At 34.9% G+C, this 27,886-nt stretch overlaps 1 protein-coding gene across 1 annotated transcript; it reads left to right on the top strand.

Moving 5' to 3' along the window:
• The first annotated feature begins 158 nt into the window (after window positions 1-158).
• On the top strand, window positions 159-26,968 carry LOC132554420 (golgin subfamily A member 1-like). The gene is made up of 21 exons (XM_060218738.1): window positions 159-232; window positions 3,861-3,973; window positions 5,669-5,748; window positions 6,049-6,130; window positions 6,318-6,392; window positions 6,733-6,830; window positions 7,718-7,846; window positions 9,215-9,363; window positions 10,524-10,635; window positions 11,681-11,776; window positions 12,315-12,443; window positions 13,042-13,137; window positions 13,688-13,783; window positions 15,773-15,868; window positions 17,739-17,891; window positions 18,956-19,051; window positions 19,403-19,492; window positions 19,729-19,819; window positions 20,403-20,716; window positions 21,361-21,702; window positions 22,310-26,968. The coding sequence occupies exons 2-21, from the start codon at window positions 3,862-3,864 to the stop codon at window positions 22,466-22,468; spliced, it is 2,595 nt and encodes an 864-aa protein (XP_060074721.1). The 5' UTR covers window positions 159-232; window position 3,861; the 3' UTR covers window positions 22,469-26,968.
• The last annotated feature ends 918 nt before the right edge of the window (window positions 26,969-27,886 follow it).

Raw genomic sequence — 27,886 nt, 5'->3', positions numbered from 1 at the left:
TCAATTAATTTTTATTGACTATGCCTTTTTAAATTGACCGTCGAGAACAAGATCGAATCCGTAACTTTACACGATATTATCCGTAAATTACTCCTTACCTAAACGTAAGAGGAACCGGAAATGAAAGTATGTTGACAGACCGCCGACCGGACACTCGTTCTGCTGTTTTGCCATGTTGGCACAGACCTGTTTACTTTTATGGGACTTGTAGTATTTGATGTGAAGTTCTTAGGTAAGGAATGTCTTTCGGTTACCGCATTTATAGAATATAGAACCGAATGTTTCTAATGATAGTAGTATGTGAGTGCGTTTGATGTTTCCTGTTGTCTTACTCCCCCCTCCTTCCATTAACGATATTTGCATATGTCAAAATACCTTGTTCAGCCAGATTTAACCATTTGTTAAAACATTAAATTAAAATGAAATTAAATGGGTTGGCCTACAATAGACAGCACAATATAAAAGAAATCCTATCGGTAGTGACCTTATGTAATGCAATATGTAGGCACCAACACCTAACATATCGTCTCGACATCGGTTCCGGACTGTTATGTATTTCGGAACGGTCATTTGGTCGAACCGTATCACATAAACCATTTCACTGCTTGACCTCGCTCCCGGATAATTTTGGATGCTTTAACATGTTACGCTTTCAGAAAGAATGGAAATTTGTGGTTAAAACCATTCACGATAAAATATTATGAGTACATGTTTTTTTTTGGCAAATTTCCTTCTTTTTTCTTAATTCACAGTTTTACATGTCAAATATTCTCCCACATGTGATGAAAAAAACCACCAATACATTGTTAGATGCCAATGTTTTGTTGTCGTCTGTCAAGTGCATAAAACTCCACCATGAATAATAGGCCATGCCTTCCTGCAACTTTTTGGATTTGGAAATCCAAACATGCATGTCTTATATTGGAAAAAGGATGATTACTGAATTATCATTTTGATGAATAATTTATGACTTTTATTAACTAGCATGTTGGAGGCCGAAAGAGAAAAATTAACTTTATGTAAAGATGTACTCCTCTGATGTTTTGACCAAAAGTAAGACATAATTCAGTTTAACATGACTTCCAGCATAAAATCTAGGTCTTTTCCTTTATACACTTTGCCATCAATAGTTGTACTTACAAGTTGGAAACAGGTGATTTATATCATGGTTTGATGAAATTTCGCTTGAGGACAACATTTTTTGATGGCGTGATTTAGTTAATAGCATCAATAATTTCCATGTTTTCTGGTTGCTAAGATACCTACTTCTTTTGAGCAGAATTCTTTAAGTCATTGGTAGATTTCAACTAAGTTGTGCATGAATTATTGCCACAAATCAGATTTCAAATTTGGGAATTTTGACTAGCAGACCACTTTCCCAGACCTAGAAATAAATGTTTTAGCAGTTTCTTGATCTTGGTAAAAGTGGCTATTTGGGTGAAATTTGCAAAAAATAAAGCACAGGGACCCCTTCTTTTTTAATAATGAAAAGTTTAATACTAAAAGATGGTTGAATAAAAAGTTTGTCATTTTGGAATATTTTTCATTTTTTGGTTGCTATACAGATTTAAACTGAAAACTTACGATTCTCATATTATTTTTTTCTTAACATCCAAGTATCATACCCTTATTTGTAATGAAAGGCTTAAATCTATTTCAAGAAAAGTTGTTACCAACATAACAGAGAATATCAGTTATTTAGGGAGAGAATGAGGATAATATGTGGAAATGAATTATTTCATGTTACACATATTCTGACACCTGTACCACAAAAAGAAGTGCAGCAACATAAAAACTTTTTGCTTTGAATTTACTTTTTTAAATCAAAACATTTCAAAAATTCATTATCAGAAAAAAAAGTTTGATACTGGATTTTTTTTTTTACTTCTCAGCAGATATACATCCTTAAACGGTTGGTGGTATAAAAAAGAAGTTTACTATGAAATATGGCAAATTTGAGAAATAGCCTGGGACCAAACAATCAAAACTTGAATCTAATGCTTAGGAAAAGATGCACATCTAAACATATATATCCAACATTATTTTGGTTTGATTTTTTTCCCTATTAAAACATCATTCTCGTTCAAATGATGTTTTTATATAATGTATGTGTACTTTTGGGTCACTGTGAGTTAACTCAAGCATCTCTGTGATTTAGTGATATCATCAGAATCGGAAGTGCAGTTACATGACAGAAGCACATGTCAGTCTTTTCAGGCGAGCGAATTTGAAATCGTATCTGGATTTTTAAAGAAAAATACTAGTGTTTCACCAGACAGTTTTTTTTAAATAAATTTTATAATATGAACACATTTCAATTCATTTATGTATCTGATTAGTGGCAATTCATCAACATAGCATAGCTAACGTGAAATTATTCTTAAGGGGTCCAAAACTAATGCGCCAAGGATAATAATCCTTTTTGGTGTTTCTCAATAACTCTTTAGGATATAAGTCTGTGTGCCATAGATCTATATATGGTACATAATAGAGATGTTATGTTGTATAGTAAAGAAATGGTAAACAATGTCTGAAATCAGGACCAGATGTATTTAATACAGGTAAATGTATTCTTCTATAGTTCAATGGTTTACACACTCTAGATGCATGTCAGTCCAGTTTACTTACATTTAGTGGAAATAAGATGTTCTTGAAAGAAAAGCAATTCTGCTACATTTTTTATGCTAAGAGCATTTTCAATGCTCTTCAGCATGTTGTTATCATTGATGATTATTTTTTCTTACAATCTGGTTCTATCAAATGAGTCTTTTTGAATTTTAAATATTATTAAGCTTTATGTTTTAAATTCACTTATATTGATGTGTTTTACAGCAGCTGTACACTGATATAGAGTCCTACAAATACTCCCTACACTACACATTACAGTTGAAGCAGTTACATACATAAGTTATTCATCATGCAGTCGCAACACAATCAAATACAACCCATGTACAGGTAAACATCAATATATCTGACATTCATTTTGTCCTATCAGACACCGAATCTCAATAAAACATTGACATATCAGAAATCCACTTCACTGTAAAACATTGACATATCAGAGATCAACTTCACTATAAAATATTGACATATCAGAGATCCACTTCACTATAAAACATGGACATATCAGAAATCCACTTCACTGTAAAACATTGACATATCAGAGATCCACTTCACTATAAAACATTGACATATCAGAGATCCACTTCACTATAAAATATTGACATATCAGAGATCCACTTCACTATAAAACATTGGCATATCAGAGATCCACTTCATTATAAAACATTGACATATCAGAGATCCACTTCATTATAAAACATTGACATATCAGAGATCCACTTCACTATAAAACATTGACATATCAGAGATCCACTTCACTATAAAACATTGACATATCAGAGATCCACTTCACTATAAACATTGACATATCAGAGATCCACTTCACTATAAAATATTGACATATCAGAGATCCACTTCATTATAAAACATTGACATATCAGAGATCCACTTCACTTAAACATTGACATATCAGAGATCCACTTCATTATAAAACATTGACATATCAGAGATCCACTTCAATATAAAACATTGACATATCAGAGATCCACTTCACTATAAAACATTGACATATCAGAGATCCACTTCACTATAAACATTGGCATATCAGAGATCCACTTCACTATAAAACATTGACATATCAGAGATCCACTTAACACCTCTTTTACCTTCTTTATACACTATAAAAAAAAATCACTGAGGTTGTATAGAAATAAACAGATGTCTACATTTACATGTAGAAATCATGATCATACAGTGAGCATATTTTTCATGTGTACATTTAATACATCTCCATGTAGAATGTTCAAGAATTTAAAGAAGAAGCTTGAACAACAAGGAGAAAATGTGAGTGACAGTGAGAGGAATCTACCTGGATCACCTATCCCTGTACACCAGACACCAAAAAAACCTGGTAAGTATTACTGTAAAAGTAGATTTTTAGTTACCCTATTCAAATCACCTTGCATCTGTGGTCTATCTGTCTGCTGTACATCTGTCCATTGTCCGTCAACAATTTGTGTTATCGCTATTTCTTGAGAAGTGCTGGATGGATCTTTCTCAAACTGCATATGGCGATTCCCCTTGGTACCTAGTTGTGCAAGTTTGATTTTGGGACTGATCAGAAAAACAAAATGGCTGACAGAGGGCCATCTTGGATTTTGCCTTTGCAAGTTTGTTATCACTATTTCTTGAAAACTACTGTATAGATCTTTCTGAAAATTCATGCATATGTTCCTTTTGGTCTTAACTGTGCCCATTTTGGGACTGATCAAAAAAAAATTTGACAAACAGATGACCATCTTGGATTTTGACTTTGAAAGTTTGTTATTGTTATTTCTTGAGAAGCACTTGATGAATCTCTCTCAAATTTCATATGTAGGTTCCCGTTTGTGTCTAGTTGTGCCTGTGTAATTTTGGACATGATTTAAAAAAAACAGATAATTGGCCATCTTGGATTTTGACTTTGAAAGTTTGTTATTGCTGTTTCTTGAGAAGTACTGGATGGATGGATCTTTCATAATTTCAAATGTAAGTTCCCTTTTGTCCCTATTTGTGTAAGCTTGATTTTGTGTTTGATCAGGAAAAAACATTGGCTAACAGACAGCCAACTTGGATTTGGCATGTAAAAATTGTCATTGCTGTTTCTGCAAATGAATGTTGAAGATTGTTGTCTCTATTTTTTTGTAAGAAGTACTGAATGGATCTCTCTTAGATTTCATATATCTGTTCCCTGTGTGGTCTCTACTTGTGTCCAATTTGAATTTGGAACTGATCAGAAAAATGGCTTTCAGGCAACCATTTTGGATTTAGACAGTAAAATTATCATCAATATTTCTGCAATGGAATGGTCAAATTTCTTATCGTTAAGAGCAAAAACAGGGGAGAGGAGAGAAAAGAAGGGAAAAGATCCAACTTTCAAAGAGGAAAGTAAAGATCAAATAATGGTAGGTGCCAAGATCCCTCTGGGATGTAGATGTGCCGAAATATGAAGTTTTACAAAATATCTTCTGAGGTGTGATTCATGAATTCTCAGAATGTGTGATATTGGAAAAACCTATCCACTTTCTCTAAAGTCCTGAAATTTACCAATAACATCAATGATCAAGTGTTATTTGTTGGTTGAAAGGGAATATGTGAATGTGTGAGCTATGTGTATGTCTGTCTGTCTGTCCGTCCAGTTGTGAATCATTCCAAATCTGTGTCATATCTGTAGAATCTCTCCACAGATTTGCTTCATACATTGTACTTGTGCTCTAGTATGATAACTCGAAGTTTTACTCCTAGTAAGATTCTGATATGTGTAGGAGTAGAGGACCTCATGTGTTACCAAGATGTTTTAGTTTAATCATGATTGTCAACCCATCTTTTAATCTATTCTCTGTAGACAAAGTTATGGCTGTTTTCAACTTCTTAATATTCATCATAATTATGCGACTTCTGTTTGTTTCTTGATATTTTCCGATTTTCCAAATCTATAAAATGTTCAGTACATGTACGCTTATCCACAATTTCTACAATTATCTGTGATAAATGCTGTTAAAGGATAAAGCATCCAGCATTTATAGAAAGGTGCCTGACCATTTGTTCATTGCTTTGTGTTATGTAGGTGCCAAGGTTTCAAGTCCTTTAAGTCAGGATGGTCATGGTTACGAGTCAGATTCTGGAGCTGCAAACTCTGGTGAACAGGTCAGTGTTGGGCAAACTACAAATTCAAGGTCGAGAGTTGAGGTGAGAGGTTATAAAGAACTGGTCAATGTAAATGTAAATTTAAATATATAATTCATTTATTTCACAACAGTTGAGAAACAAGATTTAATTATTTGATTACCAGGTACACTCTCGTTGGACCAGAAGGAAGCACCTGTATATAGATCTGATTAAATAGTACTTAAATTAGTATTAATTTTAATGTTTCATTTTATATTAATGTCAGAAAAGATTAATTATGATAAATAAGAAACTCATTAATTTTTGCTTTGTGGACAGCTCACAGGGACACAGGAGGAATTGGCAGTTCTCCTGTCGAAGCGAACAGAACAGTGTAAAAAGTATGAGGTAACAATTAAAGGTAGGACATTGTTTTATCTTGACCTGAAATCAATGATGAAAAAGTGAATTAAAGTGAATTTGTGTTGAGTATTTATTATAATGAAAATCTTTCACTGTATTTGATGGGTTGGTATCTGAGTAAAGGACCATACTGATTTACTTTTGACTTTGATGACAGATCAACAAAGCTTTTGATGTGTTTACAGAATATGCTGCAATTATCAAAGAGAAGAACAAGAATACTGAAAAACTGGAGCAGACATTGAAGAAGCAAGAAGATGGTGAGTCTTTACAGCTAACGAAGCCCTTCATTCTCAGAATAAACATCGACTCTACCTGATCATGAATTGAAGTATATTAAAAAACAAGTTCCTTTGAATTCTGGTGCTTGATGTCAGTCTAATTGTAATTACCAACATATTTACATCCCATTGCCTGTGATAAATTTATGCATGTACTTGTTAAGAAAGTCTTTAATTTTTCTGTATATAGATTAAATACCAACTCTGTGCTTATGTTATGATTTTGTGTTTAAGAGTACCAGAAGATTGCTCACAATATCTCGGTATGTAAGCATGATAATGTATTGATTACATGGCACCACTTCTCATTTGTTTTAAGATTCTGCTAAAAAAATTCAAGAACTCCAGGAGCAGTTCCAATGTAAGCAGGCCAAAATGTCTGAAGGATTTACACTGGCCTTGCAGAAGAAGGATGAGGTCAGTAGCATTATCAAACTTTGTTTGATTTACAACATTTGCAAAACAAGTTATTCCAACTTCCATATGAATCACTCTTGCTGGCCCAGATGAAGGGGTCTTACTCAGTTAGGGTAGGCAATTATTTCTTCAATTCATGAATTTGATTTGACCTCATAGGATTTGGCGGCTGGGCCCCAAAATGGAAAATAAGACAATATTTGGGTTCAAAACGCTACTCCTTATTTGGTTGAAATCCACTCAAGCATTAAAAAGGTCTGAAACATCATTAAGAGTGGAGAAGTATTTCTTAAATTCAGAAAGTTGCACATTAAGCCTGCAGCTTCTCAACAACCAAAAGGCCAAGGATGATGATATTAGGCCTATAACATGTTTGGATGAAGGGCTACTAACTTTGTAAATGTGAATGACTTTCAAAATCACGGGTATCAAATGTGTTAAAATGTTTAAATGACTTCTTCTGAATAACCAAAAGGACCAGGGATGCTGATATTGGACAACTTTCAAGGTGACGGGGGTCAAATGTGTTGAAATGCTTAAGCACCTTTGTTTCAGTAAAAGAAAGTCCAAGGGTCTTGATGTTGGGCCTGTAGCTTGCTTTTTCAACAAGAAATATATATGGAGTAATGGCAATTGTGTAGAGCATGTATAAAGAATGTGATTTCAAGTTTGCAGAAAATGTCTTGATGAACCAACAATGTCTCTTGTAAAAGCTGTATGGTGGTTTAGCAATTTATTTCAGGCCTATTTGTCCTCTTTCATATATAGGTCTTTATGGTCAGATGACCATTAAGGCCTATGGGCCTCGAGGTTTCTTTCTCCATAACGGAGTGTACTATACTCAGTGATTATTTCCATTTTTTTATTGTTAGACTTTCTGTTTACAGGAGAAAGACAAGGTACTCCAGCGATTAGAACAAGTTGGAGATTACAAGAAGAAATTTTTCAAACAAGAAGAGGAGAATGACGAGTTCCAGGGGCTCGCTACACAAGAACTTGCCAAGGTCAAACATATGGTCAGTACATAAAGACATTAGGGTCAAAGAATTAGGAAATTTAAGATGTGTTGAAGTTTAAGTCAGCATGCTTCACTGTTTTTGTCTTGGACTTTTCATACTTCGGATATCTTTATTAAGGCCCTACACAAAAGTTTGGGTGCCCTATGATAATCATGTCCGTACGTCTGTCAGTCAGTACTTTTGTTTCTGTGTGATAACTTTGGATGCCTTTGGAAGATCAAGCTCAAACTTCATACAGTGCTTCTTTATGAAAAGATCTTGCGTGGGAGTGCTTTTCAGCATCAAAGGTCAAGGTCACTTTTACTATAAAAAGAAAATCAGTTTCCGTGTGAAAACTAAGAATTCACTTGGCTAATCTAACCCAAATTTCATACAGTACTATCTTACTAAAGGTGTTTGCTTAGGATTGCTTTACAGTTTTGAAATGTCAAAGGTCAACTATGAATAGAAAAATCAGTTTCCCTGTGATAACATAAATTTGCTTTAGTCATTCAAGCTCAAACCTCATACAATGCTTCCGGATTGCTTTTCAGCTTCGAAGGTCAATGACATGAATGCACTTTCTGTTCTGATCAATTTTTGTCATTTTTCTTATCTAAACTCTTGTTATGAATTAAACACTTTTCATTTCTTGATGAATAACATAATATAGAATGCCTTCTCATGGATTAGAAACTCTGTTTATTTTTACACTGTGAGGAATATATCTGTTATTTACACTTATCAATTGAATGATATCCAAACATCATACTTTTTCTTCTGGGTCTGGGGTGTGTGTGTCTAAGGGGGAGGTGGGGGGGGGGGGGAGTTTTTATTTCCAGCCACAATATCAGGACCCTTGCTGACCTGTTCAAGTTTATATTCGTTACTCTTCGTCCATCATCGTGTGTAAACTTTTTCTTTAAAACGCTACTCCTCTTTCATACCCGGATGGATTTCATGCAGATTTGGTCTGATGCATCATTGATAGTGGGAATCATTTCACAAAGTCAAAAAAATTGATTGACCCTTTGTCAATAGGAATGACCTTTATCTACTTGAAAGGTGACAGGGATCAAATGTGTTAAAATGCTTTAGCAACAACTTTTCAATAACCTAAAGGCCAAGGGTCAGGGCCTGTTGCTTGCTTTTTTTAACAAGCAATATGTCTGAAGTAAATGATATTGTTTAGTGCATGTATAAAGAATATGATTTCAAGTTTGCAGAAAATGTCTTGATGAACCAACAAAGTCTTCTGTGTAAGCTGTAGAGTAGTTGAGTTATTAATTTTAGGCCTATTTGGCCTCTTTCATATATAGGTCTTTATGGTCAGATGACAGTTAAGGCCCATAGGAATCTTGTTTATTTTATTTCATTATTTTATAGCTCCTCAACACCCAAGAAGAAGTGACACAGTTAAAATCAGAATTAGAACAAAAATCTACAAGATTAGTCCAAGCAGAACAGGAAAAAGTGAAATACGAAAAGGAATTACCCTCACTCCAAAGTCAGTTTGACAACCAGAAGCTTCAATGGTATGTATATATAACTGAGTCTTCTTTACTGATTCCTAGGTGATACTAAAATACCAAAATCTCTAAATGACTTCTTTTCAATAACCAAAAGGACCAGGGTGCTGATATTAAGGTCACAGGGGTCATATATGTTGAAATGATTAAGCAACTTCCTCTCAATAACCGAAAGGCCCAGAATGATGATATAAGGCCTGTAGCATGCTAGGATGATGGGCTACCAACTTTGTTAATATGAATTTCATTGACTTTCAAGGTCGCATATATCAAATGTGTTAAAATGTTTAAATGGCATCTTCTCAATAACTAAAAGGACCAGGGGTGCTGATATTGGACAAACATTCAAGATCACAGGGGTCAAATGTGTTGAAATGCTTAAGCAACTTCTCAGTAACGGAAAGCCCAAATGTCTTGATATTTGGCCTGTAGCATGCTTTTTCAGCAAGCAATATGTCCAGAGTAATGGCATTTGTGTAGTGCATGTATAAAGAATATGATTTCAAGTTTGCAGAAATGTATTGATGAACCAACAATGTCTCTTGTAAAAGCTGTATGGTGGTTTAGCAATTTATTTCAGGCCTATTTGTCCTCTTTCATATATAAGTTGTAAAGTAGTTGATCAATTTATTTTAGGCTTATTTTGCCTTTCATATAAAGGTCTTTATAGTCAGATGACCGTTAAGGCCCATGGGCCTCTTGTTTTTAAGTATGACTGTTTACGCTCTGCATAATTGTAAATAATGTTTTTTTCTCTTAGTTAATATACAGATCTTCTCAAATTTACTTTGTTTACAAAATTTTCCACTTATATCCTTAGACTTCGTATTGTGACTAGCAAACAAACTCCATATCACGAAAATGCAATGAAAACTCCAAAAGAAATTTATTTCTGAACACCTTCTGTTGAAATCCACAACATGGTAACAAACTACTTTCAGCAAATTCCTACTGGGAATGCCTTCACAACATGACTCCGTGTAAAGACTATGAAAATTTAAATTCCTTTAAATCAAAAAGCTTTATAATCTAATGAACAAAGAATATCACCCATGGTCACACCAAGAAACTGTATACTGCTACCTATGATTGAGGTAGAGGCAAATGATTTGATACCATATTGAACCGTACATCAGTACTGTACTGACTTCTTATATTGTTTACAGTTATCAATTAGAAGAAGAGACCAAGGAATATTCGAGGATGGTGGCCAGTTTAACCAGTGGGAAAGACGCCTGTGAGAAGGCTATAGAGAGACTAAACAACGAGCTTTCCCAGGTTTGTAGGATTAGCTACTGTTACAAAGACAGGTTGTATTTATATAACATAAATTGAGATATTGTCCAATTCAACTGAAAAGTGAAATACAAGGGTTTTGAGGGAAGGCAGTTACAATTTAATCATTTCCAAAAAACATTCAATGTCATTTGGTTGCTATGGTAACCACATACGGCCTATGATTAGATAGATCTTCTCCAAACTGCTTCTAGTGTTGTGAACTGATTTCATTGGGGATGTTAGGGACTATGTGTAAATGTGTTAAAAGTATATAGTTTTTTTTAGGTCAACTGACCCAAAGGGTCAAGATGAGGTATTGCTAATGTGCATCATCCGTCGTCATTGACAGTCCGCTGTTTGCCGTCAGCTGTTTGCCTTCCGTTAAGTTTTGCTTTAAAACTTTACTCCTGCTTGATGTGTTTGCAGATTTCAACCAAATTAGGGGAAATTAGACAATGTTTTGCTCTGAAACATTACTCCTTCTTAATGCTTGCGTATATTTCAACCAAATTTGGTGTGAAACATGATTGTAGGTGGGTTATCATTTCTTCAATTCAGACAGTTTATTCAACTCCTCGGGACTTTTGGGGGATGGGGGAGGAGGGGTGGAATTACACAATATCTTGCTTCAAAATGCTACTCTTTCTTACTGTTTAGAAGGAATTCAACCAAATTTGGTCTGAATCGTCAATGGGAATGAGGAATCATTTCTTAAATTCAGAAATTTGATTCAACCACCTAGGGACTTGGAGGCAGGGCCCAAAAGGGGAAATTAGACTACATTTTTAGATTTTGATGGTCGAGGTAAAATGGTGAAAGGTAACAATTTGACATTTATTAGGAGTGAAGCGTCCAATAGATTTCTAAAATTACTGTTTAAGATATCTAGACAAAATAACACCTCGATATGTACTGCTTAGAATGCTTGTTCCTTGACATGTAGAAATATTTATAAATTACACTGTATTTAATAGAGACTTTTTCATTTGGTGAACATATTTCCAGAACTCATATGTTGTTCTTGAATGTTCCATTTTTATTGTAGCTATCTAGTCAGTTGAAATCAGTGGAAGGCACCAAGACAGAACTTGAAAATCAAAATGAGTCCCTGCGACACAACTTTGATCAGCACAAAAATAAGGTAAATTCCAGAACAGTAATACATGTTTATCATAAACAAGTAAGATAGATATATCAATCACAACAGCCTCGGAGTGTATGATTTTCAATTTTATCTGGTGCTTGTCAACCGGTTCAACCTTGCAGGCTTCTTCAGGACTGAGAAGAAGTCTGAAAGGGCAAAACTGTTCGACAAGCACCAAATAAAATTGAAAATCATACACTCCGAGGCTGTTGTGATGGATGTATCTATCTGATTTGTTCTACTGCTCAATCGCCCTGCATACCCTAAGGGTATCCAGCTGAGGAGTGAAGGAAACCCTCCCAAATAGGACGAACAATGTTGGCCCTATACTGGAACTCTCTCATAAACAAGTATTTAGAACAAAATTAGGATGTTTATATATTTAATTTATCAATATTGTGATATATGAATACTTGAAAGTAATGATGTTAATTGAAGAGTGTAACCAAAGTTGACCTTTCTAATAATCCCTTGACCATCATTATTTGTTGGTCAGCTAATGAAAATGATATAACAGCATTGTAAAATGTTGCAGACAACCCAGCTACTGGAGGAGAAAAATGACCATGTCTCCCAGTTACAGAACAGAGTGAAGATGCTGGAACAGCGAGTACAGGATCAAAGTCTAGGTGGTGATGAGAGGATACAGGCTGTCCTTGTAGAGGTAATTACTTAGTACGAGTTTTTAAAGTCTTTTTGTAGATTATGTGTGACAGTATGAATAGAAACTTGCCTTGATAGGGTAAGTCAGAATTAATTGATTTGTAAAGTCACAAGTTGATGAAAACCTGCGAGAATATGGTTAGAAAGTAGGGAAAATGTATTAAATAAAGTATTATTCCTTTACGAACGTCAGTCCGAAGAGCAGGAGATTTATTTTCATTTTGTTATTTATGTATCTTGTCGAATGAACCATTAATTTGCAGTTTGAGAGATAAACTTAACGGTTTTTTTGAGAGATAACATCAACGTTTAGTGTTTAGAAAGATAGCCTTGACCTTCATGTTTAGAAAGATAGCCTTAACCTTCATGTTTAGAAAGATAGCCTTGACCTTCATGTTTAGAAAGATAGCTTTTACCGGGCTTCATGATTAGAGAACCATGAAATTTGTGTTTAGATAAATAATCTTGATCTTCATACTGAGAAAGAAATCCTGGCATTTGTCCTCAAAGATATACCCTGAGCCTTTGTTTTTAAAGATATTATCTTGATTTGATAACCTTGACCTTCATGTTTAGAGAGATAACCTTGACATTTTTAGAGGGACAGTCTTGAAAGGAAGTTGGAAGAGTCACATCAGCAGCTGTCTGAGATAAAAATGACTTGGAGCAACAAAATATCACACTTAGAGGAGCAGGTAAGAAGACATTTTTTTACATGATATACATGAAGACATAAAGACATAAATCACACTGTCATGCCCACTGATTTTATATTAAACTCATCATCATCATCATCATCATCATCATCATCATCATCATCATCATCATCATCATCATCATCATCATCAAATGACTTCACCTTAAATGTGTTAGCGATCATCTAAGAAAAATTTAAGATTTGAGAATTATTCTCCACTCATTCACTTACTTTCACACATCAACACACATCCCTCGTCCCCCAAAATGTTTTTCGTAAAGCAGTACCTAGATAAGCAAGAGAATGCTTACAGACTTTTGAGAGAGAGAGAGAGAGAGAGAGCGAGAGAGAGAGAGAGGGAGAGAGAGAGAGGGAGAGAGAGTTAGTTTCCATCATGTTTTTTAAAAACAAAAATTTGTCAATATCTTATGACTGGTGTATTTAGTTGACTCAGCGAGGTAGTATGATAATATCAAAAAGACATGTCAATTTTCTCTAATGTATCTTTCATATTCTTGTTAAATGAGACGTGATTCAATTTTTTTCAGATAGCACATTTAAATAAAAAGATTGTGGAGGATAATGAGGAAATGGCACGCAGCCAAAAATCTTCTGAATCATTAAGACAACAGATGAAGTCACAGGTAATATCTTCATTGACAAAAAAATTTCTCATATATTTGTGATATTTTTACTTTCACCCAGACAGGGATTCATCATATTACTTTTGGTTTCATTGTGTTGTCACATCAGTTGGTATTTATAGAGTCAACGTAGTTCATCTTAAACTCCAATTTAGCTCAGAGTATTTCCTTGGTCCTTGTTTAAGCTTCCCGCTTTATTATCTGGATAGATTTCAACCAAATTTAATGTGATGCATCATTGAGTGACTGTTATCATTTCTATAAATTCAGAATTTTGATTCAACCCCTAGGGGGTCTAGGGACAGGGCCCCACAGGGGGAGGTGCTAAAATTAGATTTAAAACGCTACTCCACATTCTACCTGGGTGGATTTCAATAACTTTTGTCCTTATTCATTAGTTAAGGTAGGCTATTACTTAGATTCAGAAATTTGATTTGACCTCTAGGAACTAGGGCCCCAAAAGGGGAATTCAGACAATGTCTTGCTTAAAAATGCTACTCCTTTTTAATGCTTGAATGGATTTCGACCAATTTGTTCTGAAACATCATTGATAGTTGGGAATCATTTCTTATATTCAGAAAGTTGATTCAACCCTTAGGGACTTTGGGATGGGGCCCCAAAAGGGGAAATTAGACAATATTTTGCTTCAAAATGCTACTCTATTTTAATAGGAATGACCTTGATCCGCTTGAAAGGTCACATGGATCAAATATGTTTAAATCTTTAAATGACTTCTTCTCAATAATCAAAAGGTGAAGGATGATAATATAAGGCCTGTAGTATGCTAGGATTAAGGGCTACCTATTTTGTTAATATGAATGACATTGACCCACTTTCAAGGTCACTGGTATCAAATGCGTTAAAATGTTTAAATGACTTCTCTCAATAACTGAAAGGCCAAGGGTTTTGAATTTGGGCCTGTAGCTTGCTTTTTCATATATATGGAGTAATGGCAATTGTGTAGTGTATGTATCAGAATAGGATTTCAAGTTTTCAGAAAATGTCTTGATGAACCAACAATATCTTCTATGTAAGCTGTAGAGTAGCTGAGCAATTTATTTTAAGCCTATTTTGCCTCTTTCATATATAGGTCTTTATGGTCAGATGAAGGTTTAGGTCTATAAGAATCTTGTTTCCCTTATGATTCAGTCTTCTATCTTTATTAGCCCACTATCATCATTTGGTTTCTTCAAATCTCACTATGTCAATTGTCTATCTGTAAACCATTTTTGTTATCACTACTCCTTGAGAACTGATTCTCTCGAATTTCACAGATAGGTTCACCTTGGTCCCTAGTTGTACCTGTTTGATTTTAGGAGTGATCAGAAAAAACAAAATGGCTTACAGATAGCCATCTTTGATTTTTACATGGAAAATTTGTTATGGCTATTCTTTGAGAAGTGCTTGATGGATCTCTCTCAAATTTCATTGGTAGGTTCTTAGTTGGGCCCATTTGATTTAATGTCTGACCAGAAAAACAATGACCAACTGGTGGCCATCTTGGGTTTTGACAAAGAAATATTGTTATCTCTATGTGTAATTTCATGTGTCATAAAACCCAAGATACGGATATGTAGTGAGAATTTAGATACTATAAAATGCTCTTTTCATTAATGCTTACAAAAGAATTTAAGTGAAGTAATAAACAAAATCTTACATTCATCCTATTTCATAAGAGTTATGAAATTCATCAAAACCTTTTCATTTTATCTTGACAGAGGCTCAGTAAAATGAAAAATTGATGGAGTTGTTTCATAAATAACATGCCAAATATAAACCCCTGTAAATGATCTTCTGTATAATATTGTCAACTCTTTCTGGAACTCAAGGGTCACAGAAATTGGAAGTCTGTATAGGTACAATGTGTACTTAAATAACTTGCATGAAAACTACGTACAAACCATATATTTTGGAGAACCCCATTCATATTACATTTGACAAATTAGAAATTCCGACAGTGTTTGATTTTTCTCTCTTTCTCTGTGACAGATTACAGATTTGCAATTAAAGCTGGATGGTGCAGAAAAAAGGGCAGAAGAAAATTTTCTCTTGGCCAACAAGAAAGATTCTCTGTTTGAAGAACAGGTAATTTGATAGACAAGAAAGGAAAAAGAAAATGATATACATCATTTATAAACAACTTGGACTTTTGAAAAACTTCACATTATCAGATGGTGGCTGTTCAATTCGCCCCACGTCTGTTGTCCATCGTCTGTCCGTTGTCCATATGTCTGTCCTGGCATCCGTCTGTCCATGGACAGTTTTTGTGATCGCTATTTCTTGAGAAGTATTGGATGGATCTTTCTCAAATTTGAATGTAGGTTCCCCTTGGTCCCTAGTTGTGCCCTTTGGATTTTGGGACTGGTTAGAAAAACAAAATGGCTGACGAATGACCATCTTGGATTTATTCATTGAAATTTGTTATCACTGTTTCATGAAATGTACGTGATAGATCTCTCTCGAATTTTATATGTAGGTTTCCCTTGGTTTCTTGTTGTGTCCATCTGATTTCAGGACTGATCAGAAAAACAAAATGGCTGACAGGTGGCCATCTTGGATTTTATTTTTGAAAGATTGCTATCAATATTTCTAGAGAATTCAAATCTCAAGTGTAGGGGGCCCTTGGTCCCAGGTTACTCCTTTTTGATGTATGGTTAATTAGAAGAAGAAAATGGCCAACAAGCGTCCATCTTTGATTTTGATTTTTTAAGATTGTTATCGCTACTTCATGAAAAATATGACATAGATATTTCTCAGATTTCATGTATAGGTTCCTCTTTGTCAATAGTTGTGCCTGTTTGACTTTGGGACTGATCAGAGAAACAAAATGGCCCACAGGCAGCCATCTTGGATTTTGCCTTTTAAATATTGTTATCCCCATTTCATAAGAAGTACTGAAAGGATCTCTCTCAAATTTCATTCATATATTCCCTTTGGGCTCATTTGCTTTTGAGACTGATCAGAAGAAACAAAATGGCTTCCAAGTGACCATCTTGGATTTGGCAGGTAAAGATTATTGCTATTTCTGCAAAGGAATGCTTAAATCTCTTATCATTAACAGCATAAACAGAGAAGAGAAGAGAAATGAGGAACAAGATCCTACTTTCAAAGAGCAAATAAAGATCAAACAATGGTGGGCGCCAAGATCCCTCTGGGATCTCTTGTTTCTTGTTCTGAAGCCCTAGCCATTATATAGGGGCTTATAGTTCTAACTGTATGACCATCCAATGATTTTGTGTTCTGTCTTGTTTTGAATCAATGTCTGTACATTAGTAAGTTCATTTTTAAAGGGATTTTCACTGAGCTTTATATGTAACTGTGATGCTGTAATGACAACAACACATCAAAGGGGGTCACAAGAAAAAGTGTAGCTAGAATCATGATATTTTGCTGGCAGGTTTCTTTGATGAAGCTTAACAATGTTTTGAAAAGAAATGTCCTTGACCAGTATTCAATTCAAGGTTACAGGGGTAAAATTAGTTAAAAACTGCAAACAAATTGTAATGAACCATGGGGATAAAATCATGGTAATTCAAGTTCACAGGAAGGGCTTTTACTGGGGACTGTGTGGGGCCAAATATAGCCCCTCTCCCAATAAGATTATTTCATAATATAGTTAATTTCCAAAATATAAACCTTGCTCCTTCAAAGTTTCTTCCCAGCTTATCAATTTTCTTCCCAAAATGGGATAAGAAGGCTTTTTCCCAAATGAACAGAAAAATAGCCATTCATGGGTTAAACTTCTGCCTTCTTCTTCACAATGAATTAAAGGCCTAGAATTAAAGATTTTAATTATGTAAAAAGTTAATGCATTTGTGAAAAGGTTTGAATACCAGGTGAGTGATGCATGCCTATTGGGCATCTTGTTTTAAGTAAGCTGGGTACACCAGATTTTGATATGCTTGCAACATATACCTGGTAAGGTATTACAATTTCATTGTATTCTTTGGTTCAGAAACATGACTTAAAAGCTGAAGTAAATAAGTCCCATATGGAGAAGATGGACCTGGAGACAAAGTTGATAGCCAAGATCACCTCTCTGGAATCCCAAATTCAGTCTCTGGAGGAAGCAAAAGTGCATGAAAAGAGTCTAGTTCTGCAGAATGTTGTAAGTGGAGAAAAAGTTTGATTATTTTCCGGGTATATAAAAGTATGACTATGTTTCCTAATAGGGACTTGCCTTAGGCCTTGTAACTACACTTTCTTACCAACTGATCATTACTTAATTTCATACATTTTTAGACCACATTATCAGATGGTAGGCTATTTGAATCATTCTGCACCAGTGGTCCGTCGTCCATCCATCCATCGACAATTTTTGTTATCGCTATTTCTTGAGAAGTCCTGGATAGATCTTTCTCAAATTGTGTATCTAGGTACCCATTGGTCCTTTATTGTGCCCGTATGATTTTAGGATTGATGAAAAAAACAAAATGGCCGAAAGGCTGCCATCTTGTTTTTCTGATTTTGAAAATTTGTTATTGCTATTTCTTGAGATGTACTTAATGGATCTTTTTCAAATTTCATATGTAGGATCCCCTTGGTCTCTATTTGTGCCAGTGTAATTTTGGCACTGGTCAGGAAAAAAAATGGCTGAAAGGCAGCCATCTTGGATTTTGACTTTGAAAGATTGTTATTGCTATTTCTGGAGAAGTTTTGTATAAATCTTTCTCAAATTTCATGTATAGATTTCTCATAGTCCACAGTTTTGCCCATCTAATTTTGGGACTGTTTAGAAAAACAAAATGGCTGACAGACAGCCTTCATGGTATTTGCCTAATAAAGATTTTCATTGCTATTTCTGAAGGAAGCACTTAATGGATATCTCTCAAATTTCATATGTATGTTCCCTTTGGTCTCTCCTTGTGCTCATTTGCTTTTGACACTGATCAGAAGAAACAAAATGGCTTCCAGATGGCCATTTATGATTTGACAGGTAAAGATTATTATTTGTTTTTGCAAAGGAATGATCAAATGTCTTATCATTTAGAACAAAAATTGAGAACAGAAGAAAAAAAAAGGAAAAGATTTAACTTTCAAAGAGCATATAAAGATCAAACAATGGTGGGTGCCATGATCCCTCTGGGATCTCTTGTTGTGGGTGTCATATACTATATTTGAAAGTTTTGCAGAATATTGAATATATGAGTCTTCTATAAAAACACATTTTAGGCACAGTTAGAGAGTCAGCAGAAGAGTTACCTAGACAATGCTGTCCAATTGGAGAGGCGTGTGGAAGAGGTTGAACAAGAAAAAGACAAGTTGATGGTGAGTTCTGAGAGATGAGAAAAACAGACTAATGTTGAGTTTGTAGTGGGTCCAAAAGTCAGACTATTGGTACGCTTTGATTGGTCACAAAATAGGCCGATGGTGAGTTCTGATTGGTCACAAAGACAGGCTACTGTTTAATCCTGATGGGTCACAAAGGCAGCCCATTGAAAGGGTGAGATTTCATTCATTGGAAAGTAGAAACGTGAGTGTAGGATCTTAATGACTATCTCCTTGTTTTCATTCAGATTACCTGCAGTAGGTAGTTATAATTCATATCAGTGGTGTATTTAAAAGTATCTATCTAGCTCAGTACTCAAGAGTTCTGGGGATCTTTTCTTGTGATTTCAGAATGAAAATTTAGAGAAGATGGAAGAAATTGCAAGACTTCAAAAGGAGTTAACAGATCTCCAAACATCAAAGACTGAAACTGAAGCAAAAGTAAGTACCCTGTTAGTGATCTGTTGAATTTGAAAGTCTAACCTGTTTGCAGATTTGTTATCTCATGGTTGTGTAGGGTTTAAATACTCTCATTATGGAGTACATTGTACACTGTAATTTGATGTTAGTAACTTATCATCACTGCTGATGGATACAGAATACAGGTCTTCATGTCTCATCATACTGTATCATTGGCCTATTAATGCATCGTGTAATACTGGTTTTTCGTTTTATAGGCCACGACACTAGAAGAACAAGTGAAGTCTGTGAAGCAAAATACAGATGCTTTGAAAGAACAAAAGGCAAAGTTGAAAGCTTCTCAAAAAGGTAGGATTAATTTGTCACAAAAAGTGATGTATCATGCTTAACAGTTGATAGGGTTTGTGTAGAGATAAGGAACTTTGATTTTGGCAGAAACGGTATGATGTATTATAATTAACAAATAGAAACGACTTATTGTTCCATGAAACTCTATAGTAAAGTGTCATAACCAGGACACAGCATGACACCCCACCATGTTACATAATGAAAACAGGCTAAATAGATTTTATTGTCAACAGATTTCAAGACGAGTCAAGAGTACCAGTTTTATAGCATGCAGTTAGACTTGATTTAGGGGAAACACCTCCCCCTCCCCCCTCCCCACCAGAAACAAAGGCAAACCCCAATGTCTAATGAAAGTTTGAAAAGGATAGAAGTTTGATGTTTACCACTGGTAAATTGCTGTTGTCAAGCAAGGAATCACTAGAAAAGAAAAACAAAATGAACTGACAAGATTTAAAGGAGTGTAAGTTATTAATTAGAAATGATGTTGTATGCTTAATTTAAGTAGTTGTGAATGGCAACAGGTGTTCTAAAGAATCTTTTAACATTTTATTAGCTAGATGTTTTAAATTTTGTGGGTTTTTAGAAAAGGATGAGTTGATGGTAAGGAACGCTGAGCTGTCTCAGCAACTGAAGTGTTTGGAGGTGAGGAAATCCTCGGAGGAACAACAGCTCAGTGGAGAGATGAAAGAAAAAGAGTCTCTAATCGAAGCCCTTCAGCAGGAAGTGAAGGAGAAGGAGTCACAAGCTGAAGAAATGAATGAGAGGCTGCAACAGTACCAAGGTCAATTGAAGGAATTTGAGGTTCAGAGGTCAAAGTCAATGGAAGAAAACAGTACTATGTCCACACTGCAGCAGACAGTCACAAGCCTAGAGGAACAGCTTGCAGACAAAAATAAGGTGATTGCATGGGCATCCTTCTATCTGTAAATAATTCTTGTTATTGCATATTTACTATTCGAACTGCTTCAAACTGTTTCAAACTTTTGCGATCACTTTCATCCAGCCTCATGCATAGTGCATCCATATCGGTTCCTCCAGGTCCCTAGTTGTGCTTGTTTGAGTTTGGGACTGATTATCATCGCTACATTTCTACAAAGGAGTGTTCAAATGTCTTATCATTAAGTGCAAAAAAAGAGAAGAGAAAAGAAGGGAAAAGATCCAACTTTCAAAGAGCATATAAAGATCAAACAATGATGGGCGCCAAGATCCCTCTGGGATCTCTTGTTTCTATTCATAGGTCATCTTATCCAAAGGCTTCCACTGTATTCCACTGGATCTGAAGCCAGCTAGTGATATATGAAAGTGTTTAACTGGCTAATTCAGGTACAGCTACTGTGTGTGGTGTGCAATATTTACTGTGATAACACGAACAAAAGGGATTATAGGAACCACCCCACTTAGTACAGTACCCTAGGAACCACCCCACTTAGTACAGTACCCTAGGAACCACACCACTTGGTACAGTACCCAGGCTAGTTTCGATATTATGGTGTCATTGTGTGTCATCATAAGTTGTAACATTGATGTATGTACTCTTTCAGGCCTTGAAGAAACAGGAACAGAGGTTAGCAGATTTGAAAAAGACTTTACAAAGAGAACTTAAGGTGCAGGCTTTACCCAATGATGAACCTATCCTGATACGGGGTGCTTCAGATCCAAGCCTTTCTTCTCAGAGACTAACTCCTCCCACTCAAACATCTCCACCGAAGGACTTTACAAACAATTTCGGGGGACTAAGTCCCAACAGACTTCTCGAAGTGCACAGTCCAAATGACAGGAAGAACATGCGTATGCCAGGGGGAGATAACTCTCTAGACAATGAAGTGAATTTTCAATACCTCAAACACGTGGTGCTTAAGTTCATGTTAAGTAGGGAATCTGAGGTAAGCATTTCATTAAATGTTATGTCGAAGAATCTGAAGTGGAAAACTAATTTTAGGATCTTATGACTAAAGTTATGATCAGTGAGGAATTTAGTTTACGTTGAACAAAAAATCTTTTGCTTTGATTTGAAATTTTCTTTTAAAAGATTTTGAGTATGAGCTACTCCAGTAAAAATCTTCTTGACCATAGGACTCCAAGATAAATACTTTTATCAGTAGTATGATATTTTGCCTATTACTTCCTAGCAAATTATCAATAAACTTATATGGGTTAAAAACAGTAAGTCTTTGTGTGACTTAGAGGTTTTACTTGAACAACAGTAAGTTTATGTTTTGGAAAAATATGAGATATACATTTTGCTTTAAGTAAGTTTTTGCTTTGGGCTGTGTTCAGCATTAAGTATTTTACTGAATAGGTGAATCATTAAAACATAAGCATGAACAATATTTTCATTAGTTTTCTGTAAATTTCATAAATTATGTCAGATATGTCCAATGTTTTGACATAATTTGTAAAGCTGTGTGATGATATTACATGGTAAAGAATGCATATTAAACTGCTTATGATGTAATACAATTCATATACATTTGGTGTGATGTCTTTCAGGCTCTCCACTTGATACGAGCTGTTTCTGTCTTGCTTCGATTTACTCATGAAGAACAAAAACTTATTCGTGAAACTTTGGAGTGGAAAAGATCTTGGTTTGGTTCTCGTCCACCAACAGGTGCTGGTCAAATGACCAAATTTATTCCCCCATCGTATTGACAGTGAGCACATCAAGCTGTGATTATGATATTGATTGGATATAGACTATGGGACACAAGGTGTAATGGATTTGTAAGCATGTACATGAAATTCAGTGTTAACATTGGGGATGATATTGGCCTATATGTATAGATATGCTTTTTATGATAAGAGATGGTCTTGTTTCTGAAGGTTGAACAAGTCGTTTAAAGACAAATTTTATTGGACAAGAAACTTGGAAAAAATAGAAGTGTCTATACATAGTGTACACTGCAATTTAAAGACAATTAAATCATTCTTAAATTTGTTAAAAAGATACTTTGTAACGCAAGTTCGATCTCACTGTGGTGGTGTTGCAAAACTACTTTTAACACAAGTTCAATCTCACTGTGGTAGTGTTGCAACACTACTTTTAACACAAGTTCAATCTCACTGTGGTAGTGTTGCAACACTACGCTGATGCTGCATTGAAATACATTCTATGTATACTGTAACACTGGTAAAATTATTTTACTATATTGACAATACGCTGTAACCTGTACCGCAGGATTTGTAATACTTTGTACACTGTAACACAAGTAAATCTTACATCTTTAGTAATACACTGTAACAGGTCTGACAATGTTAGTACAGAATACAGAACCAGGGTATTGTCTTAGTATCAAAAAACAACATTCTTTTAACTCTTGAAATTTTCCTGTGTTAGCAATAATTTCAGTGCAGGGTTGAATACATGACTGTTAGCAATACACTGTAATGATGGTCAAATCTCACTTGATAGTAATACACAGTCACACACTTACATCCTGATGAGATTACCACACTTTGAATTTGTGTATTTAATATTACAGATAAATGGCCAAGATGATCACTGTTAAACTACTCTTTAATAAAATGATGGACATCTCTGGAAAAATATGCTTTTTTAAACAGTGTCACTTTGTGCCCCATGTTATCTTGTTTTTGAGGATTAAATACACGCCTCTTTGTATTAGGAATTTGATCCAGATAGGTCCAGATTTTAGAAATAGTGTGTTTGTGTGTGGGTTTTAATGAGATTAATGGCAGATTAAATAAAAATACAGAGTATGAGAGATTGTAAGTCAAATGTTTTTAAGTGGAAGAAATTTTTACATGTGAATCTCTGCAGTATTTGCAGAATTGTTAAATTAAACATTTTATATGTTGAGAAATATGAGATAAAATTTTGATTTTATGTATCTACAAGCCTTTATGATATATGTGGAATGTCTACCTGGGTATTTATTTATTTGTGGTTGTGAACCATATCTGACCTAGTAATGATGCCAAGTGCCAGATATCAACAGACAGAGGTTCCTTCTGTCTTTTCATTTCTTTCTTTCAAAAAAAAAAAAAAAACTACACACCAGTATTCAAATACATGGTTTATGACCAAACATCTTCTGTCTGTTGTAACACCTTATATCTGTTTTCCAAAGGGAGACAATATTGCTGGCATTTAGACTTCCTTATAAGGACTTACATGGTTTATGATTATGTCTGTGGGAAATGTGTTCATCAACTATACTATAAATTCAACAATGTTTTCTGGCATTTTTTTCTTTTTGTCGAATTTGAGAGTACTCTTACTTAGCAAATCTATGTGTCCATGAAATTATAAACAGTAAAAAATACATAATGTGTTGTTAGTAGTGGCTTTCGTATGTACATACTGTACAGCTCGTTATTTTCAAAGGGATGATTTTTTCCTGATTTCACAGTTCATTTCTTGTGATCAGGAAAATTTTATCTGCGAAATATTAAGATGCTTGAAAATATTGTCCGTGACATAAAACATTTGTTTGAGTGAAGTAACCAGTACCAAGCTGCTTTAACTCATTCCGTAATGATTTTATGATTTGACGGATGGTATATACACATTTTGATACAAGTTTGGGTAGGTAGCATTCCTATAGATGTGCGAGATAAACAAGGGAGCGTAACAACTATTGCTGTAAAATTTGTACAGAACACTTTATGTACATAACTCGTCTATTCACAAAAATTTGATTTCAAGTTGTGAAAATTTAATTTTCCTGGTTTATGTAAAAATCATGAAAATATTTGCCCGCAAAAATAGACGGCTATGCTGTATGATATTGTACTATTTATTCATGAAATCAAATAACAACCAAAATATATTTTTACTGAAAACCATAAAAATTAAGCTCTACATAAATACATGATTTGGCAGTTGAAAATCACAAACCATATTCCATATGTCTCATTCTTGCAAACTGTAAAATTCCTGTAATATTTATACTCAACAAAAAAAGAAACACAATTAAATGATGCAATCAGTAGCCTATGATATTTTGGGAAATTTGTACAAAATGATGTTTCAGTGCCTGATGTGCGCATCTCTTGCACGGATTCTCCTATGCGTTGAATTCATGAGAACATTAATTCACCTAAAGGGAATGTTGTTCAGTTCTTGTGATGATGCTACGATCATCTGGGCGCGGCTAGTTGGGGGTTTTGACGTTTCCTTATACACCTGTCCAGCTCATAGCACAGATGCTCAATGGGAGATGTGTCAGGGCTAAATGGGGGCCATTCCAGAGGCTGAAGGTTGTTTGAGAAAATCACGGCAGACTCTGGCAACATGTGGTCGAGCATTGTCTTTCTGGAAAATTGTGTTATGACATCTGAGAAGTGGAAGGACGGAATCGATCGCGTTCAACCACACGAGTCAGCAAAACACTCACCATGTCCCAATATACTCTTTTTTTTTCTTTCTGAGCGATACAGACAGAATCTAGACTTTTCAGTGAACATCACACGCCTCCACAGACGCATCCCAAACCTATTTTGGCCATATCAAGACGCACTAGCCCTCTGAATTTTCACTCTTGATGTAAAATACTTGACTAGATATTCCATCATTTCCTTACAGCTAAGGTGTACTGCAGGGGGGACTTTGTGCGCTTTTTTTTTGTTGAATATGTAACTGATCAGTAAGGTTGTTTTTTTTGTATCTGTATGACTTAAATATGCATTGTAATATTATTGACTTCAGGGATGATTTTGCATGTGTACAGGGTTGCGACCATCAAACATCAAAACTATAGGATATTGTCCACTTACATGCCTGTCATTCATCATCTAAAAAGGAAATCGTTAGGAAGTTTAGATCTATTTTTAGCAGAAATCGTTAGGAAGTTTAGACCTAATTTTAGCACAAATCGTTAGGAAGTTTAGACCTATTTTTAGCACAAATCGTTAGGAAGTTTAGACCTATTTTTAGCACAAATCGTTAGGAAGTTTAGACCTATTTTTAGCACAATTTGTGTGTGCAAGGTTAAAAGCCATCATGTGATATCGCAAGGTATTTCTGGGATGTAAAATGTAAAAATATTTGTATATAAATTCTAGCTTAAGATATTTAATATATCATTTTAATTGTATATATAAACACTAATTGTAAACAAAAATAAGAAAAAATGATCCTTGTTATATTAAAATAATCTTCCTATGTTTTATATTCTATTTCTTCCATGGCAAATCAGTAAGGCCAAAGATTTTTAAATTAGAAATTAGAAAAACACCATTAGTCGAAGTATTTGCCAAAATAAAACTTTCAACACTCATATTAATTTCAGTCAGTCAGAACACTGTTCACAGGTGGTTAACTCCAGAGAAAATGTGAGAAGAAAATTAATATGTCTGAAAACCCCGAGATCTAGGGTAATATCAGGTTGGCACATGTTCAGTAGGAATTCTGTAAATGGCTTACCATACAAGGTATAAGGACCACCTTCTTGAGTATTTATATTTTACAATTGTGAAGTGAAAGTAATTTGAAAAAATTACAAATGAATTTGTAGTGGAGATTTTGATGAGCAATTTTAATTTATTATGTGTAATGATTTTATTATCTTTTGATATTTATTAATTGCTTTGATTGTCAAAAATCATGTTGAAATGACTGCTTGCTAAGTCACTGAACAGTTGTGGCGACTACCTGCTAAGTCACTGAATAGTAGTAACAACTACCTGTTAAGTCACTGAACAGTAGTGGTGACTACTTGCTAAGTCACTGAACAGTAGTGGCGACTACTTGCTAAGTCACTGAACAGTAGTCGCGACTGCCTGCTAAGTCCTAAGTCACTGAACAGTTGTGACGACTACCTGCTAAGTCACTGAACAGTTGTGATCACTACCTGCTAAGTCACTGAACAGTTGTGACGACTACCTGCTAAGTCACTGAACAGTTGTGACGACTACCTGCTAAGTCACTGAACAGTTGTGACGACTACCTGCTAAGTCACTGAACAGTAGTGGCGACTACCTGCTAAGTCACTGAACAGTTGTGATGACTGCTTGCTAAGTCACTGAACCGTTGAGACGACTACCTGCTAAGTCACTGAACAGTTGTGACAACTACCTGCAAAGTCACTGAACAGAAGTGATGACTGCCTGCTAAGTCACTGAACAGTGGTGGTGACTACCTGCTAAGTCACTGAACAGTTGTGATGACTACCTGCTAAGTCACTGAACAGTAGTTGAGTCAGCTGTATTTGACAATCTGTGTTTCATTGACTGGTAGAGTCAGCAGTATTTGACAAGTCTGTGTTTCATTGACTAGTAGAGTCAGCAGTCTACTATAGAATACCCCAGGGCATTGGCTTTTCTATTGAATTAATCTAAACAGTAAACAGGCACCTAGATATACCAGAATGCACAGAGTAACTGCTATCTTGATAAATGAATTTACCATGAATTCATACCAACTTAATATTTAAGGAATAAGTTGGTGTCCATCACTTAGTGTTTATTTAGTTTTAATGCTTTAGAAGGACATTATTTCAGATAACACCAGCAGCAAAAATATCTTGGCTTTCAAGTACCTTGCAGGTTTGTCTGAACAATGTATTAAAATGGTTATCTGCAAAATCTACAAAAGAGTATTGTGCAATCAAAAACAATACTCTTGATTTCTTCTTTGGACGTGTTTAGTGTGATTTGAGGATTTAAATATGTGAATACAATATTTCCATCGTGACTTAAACATGGAATTGTGATAAAAATGTTGACACATATATGAATAAATTTTATATGCAGGTCCTGTTGTGTTGCTTTTCATTATACACTTACCTATACCAGGTTACTGCTATCTTATGATCATCTTGTCAGAAGTCAACAACATTTTTTAATTTTTCAGTCCTGTTGGTTTTGATGTCTTTGCCACACTTTATTTTAATTTCTGACAAGCAGGAATAGAATATTTTTTGATGAGAGAGTTATACAAGTCGTTTGACCCTTTGGTTTTTTTTATAAATAATTCAACATTGACAGATACCAGGCGATAACAAATATAATCGTGATTGATCGTAGATAAATATTTTCTTACCGCAGATAATATACCATGATATTTAAGAAAGTTAGTGTTAAGTTGGTATAATAGTCTAAATTCTT

The sequence above is a fragment of the Ylistrum balloti genome, unplaced genomic scaffold (assembly GCF_031769215.1).
Source record: "Ylistrum balloti isolate Yb309-2 unplaced genomic scaffold, AGI_CSIRO_Ybal_v1 Utg370402, whole genome shotgun sequence".
Classification (NCBI taxonomy): Eukaryota; Metazoa; Mollusca; class Bivalvia; order Pectinida; family Pectinidae; genus Ylistrum; species Ylistrum balloti.
The sequence above is the reverse complement of the archived record's forward strand: the minus strand, read 5'-3'. Positions and strand labels throughout refer to the sequence as shown.

What these genes read in the sequence shown, in the direction of transcription:
- LOC132554420 (XM_060218738.1), top strand. Translation starts at nt 3,862, where the DNA reads ATGTTCAAGAATTTAAAGAAGAAGCTTGAACAACAAGGAGAAAATGTG. An exon ending in GACAACAGATGAAGTCACAG is followed by an intron (nt 13,784 to 15,772) that starts GTAATATCTTCA and finishes TCTCTGTGACAG; the next exon opens with ATTACAGATTTGCAATTAAA. An exon ending in ATTCTCTGTTTGAAGAACAG is followed by an intron (nt 15,869 to 17,738) that starts GTAATTTGATAG and finishes TCTTTGGTTCAG; the next exon opens with AAACATGACTTAAAAGCTGA.